The 2,718-nt window shown below is 37.8% G+C and overlaps 1 protein-coding gene across 6 annotated transcripts in view; it reads right to left on the reverse strand.

Moving 5' to 3' along the window:
• pam (peptidylglycine alpha-amidating monooxygenase) overlaps positions 1 to 2,718 on the reverse strand; it is a 44,938-nt gene that overhangs the window by 8,085 nt on the left and 34,135 nt on the right. For all 6 annotated transcript variants that reach the window (XR_006055457.1, XM_014340330.2, XM_014340331.2 and 3 more), the window contains 2 exons: positions 1,872 to 2,065; positions 1,602 to 1,658 (listed from right to left, as the gene is read on the reverse strand). Coding sequence is in view for 5 of the 6 variants with exons in the window: in XM_014340330.2 (XP_014195816.1) it covers positions 1,602 to 1,658; positions 1,872 to 2,065 (251 nt within the window). In the remaining variant the exon portion in view is untranslated. The remainder of the gene's footprint in view (positions 1 to 1,601; positions 1,659 to 1,871; positions 2,066 to 2,718) is intronic.

A 2,718-nucleotide genomic window follows, 5' to 3' on the forward strand; every position in this document is an offset into this window, starting at 1 on the left:
ACACACACACACACACACACACACACACACACACACACACAAGTTAAGGTATGCTCAACACAGTGTCAAAAGGTGGTACCTGGTATCTGATGATAATAAATAAATGTACACAGTGTGGTAAAGTGCACATACAATATATCAATAACAAAACTAGTGCACTGTATTTGCAGACTGGATACAAATCAGTGATTATTCTGGGCTATGACACTCAAGAATTAAATTGGGATTTATGTTTCAACCGTCAATGATAATTAAGAGCTTTGTGTAATCATAGAAAGAAAAGCGCACATGTTTGCATTACCAAATTAGCTGCATCAGATTCCCAGTATCTAGTTGGTATGACTTGTTTCATTCATGCTTCAGAATCATTTTCAGTTGCAGTTATTTATGATTCAGTGGTACTACCCTAGTAGTACCACTGAATTATGAATTATGTTACACATGACATTATGTTTTTTCATATTGTGAAATGTGATGCTAAACAAACTGAGGTAGACTAACTGTTATTTGCTGTACTGTGATGGCTTTAAAGTAAATAACACTGTTGAATTGCACAGAGGCCATCCAGTAAAATATTAGTATAAGCAGTAAATCAGCCAACAACTTGTAAAACATCAGCTGACATCTGGTTGAATTCAGGTGTGTAAATCTACAAAGAGCAGCAGGTCAGCTGATCACAGCCTGTACACTAAGAAAATCCACTGGAGCTGTCAATAAAAATTATTCTGAGTTGTGATTTTTTTCCCCCCATAATGAGCCATTACAACTGATTTCAGGATTCCCCCACCTAAATCCTACTTTAACCCCTGACTGTACTTGTTTTCGTGTTTAATGGCAAAGTCACCCTCTACAACAGCGGTCCCCAACCTTTTTTGCGCCATGGACCAGTTTATGCCCGACAATATTTTCACGGACCGGCCCTTAAGGTGTCGCGGATAAATACAACAAAATAAAACTAGTACCGGTACCGAAAAAAAGAAGATTTATTCATAACACACGTGAAAAGACCCAGGAAAACCGAGTTAACAAAGAAAAAAAAAACCCCCGATAACAAAATAATGCTAAAAACCAATAAAAACACTGAAAACCATACATTTCACACCCGAGTCTCACTCTTGCGGCCCGGTACCAAATGACTCACGGACCGGTACCGGTCTGTGGCCCGGGGGTTGGCGACCGCTGCTCTACAATGTAGGCAACAGAAAAAAGATACATGCATATTTACATACTTCAAATTTATGTAAGTGACTGTGCATTGGGCTTGTAATGCTTTTTTCAAGGTGTAAGAAACGTACACTTGCCTGAATGCAGACTGCACTGGAACTAGTGCCTACACTACAATTTAAACATCATTACATTGTTATTACATTGTTATCCTTAGCTTAAATTAAATTCAAATTTTTTAATTCAATTTTATTTATATAGCTACAAATCACAACAATAGTTGCCTCAAGGTGCTTTATATAGTAAGGTAAAGACCCTACAATAATACAAAAAGCTTCATATTCTTATAGTATTTGTGTGTGTGTGTGAGTGTGTGTGTGTGGAGAGAGCGAGAGAGCAAGACAAAGAGAGAGAGAGTGCAAAGTGTTAGAACTTACCCTGATCCACAGTTTCTAGTTTATTTGTATCCAGCACAACTGCGTAGTCACGATCATCTTTATGAGAGAAAAAAAACAAAATATGGTAACTAAATATGGTAGTTATACAATTAATTTTAAAAAGACAATGGGCCACAGATGGAAAGAATTGCGAAAAATGACTAAAAATCTTAAATTAGCATAGATTTTATTCTACAAAAAACAACAAATGCTAAGTTAACAATTTGGATTAGAGATGGTTAGTATGAACAATATTTGATGTCGCTGTACCTGTGGATTGTCCCAGATGCATCACAGAATTCATATGGCTTGGACTGACATTAATGGGTACATTTGCCTCAGGGGGAATATGTTGGAACAGCTCTTCAGAACCCATCTCCATGCAGTTCATGTAAGGGATAGCATGTCTGCTTTCCATGTAATACATTATATAGAAGTTGCACATTTCATCATCAGAAGTACCGCTGTATTAAAAAAAGATAGATACCTGGTATTGATTTCTCGCCTAGTTAGTATATGCAAATAATGTTTGTGTAAATAGTTTTATGTTGTAAGTGTAACATTAAGACCTTGTCTACAAACTTCTCAACATAGAGTACTATATTTCAGCAGCTATCCCTCTATAAATTAGCAATAATCACTGACAATTGAGGACTAGCATATTTATTTTAAATGACTAACTGTCACAGTTGGACACAATTTATTAATATCAACTACCAGCACAAGAAATACAAGATCCTTATCGGGGTCACAGGCCGGCACGAGCCTATCCCAGCTAACATTGCGCAAAAGGCAGGACAGTACAGGGCACTTAGAACTAGCCTTTTTTAATCATCTTACAATTTGTAAATGTCAGATGAAATCAAAACTAAAATGTGAAAGAAATAAGATGGTTGCATCTTAAGAGCTTTAGTCCATGTTAAGAAATTAGCATTACTGGGCCTTCATTCATTTCAATAAGGCAAGTGCAATTACTGGGCAATCGTGGCTCAAGAGTTGGGAGTTCGCCTTGTAATCGGAAGGCTGCCGGTTCGAGCCCCGGCTTGGACAGTCTCGGTCGTTGTGTCCTTGGGCAAGACACTTCACCCATTGCCTACTGGTGGTGGTCAGAGGGCCC

The sequence above is a fragment of the Haplochromis burtoni genome, unplaced genomic scaffold (genome assembly GCF_018398535.1).
Source record: "Haplochromis burtoni strain Fernald_Lab_line unplaced genomic scaffold, NCSU_Asbu1 Contig_356, whole genome shotgun sequence".
Classification (NCBI taxonomy): domain Eukaryota; kingdom Metazoa; phylum Chordata; class Actinopteri; order Cichliformes; family Cichlidae; genus Haplochromis; species Haplochromis burtoni.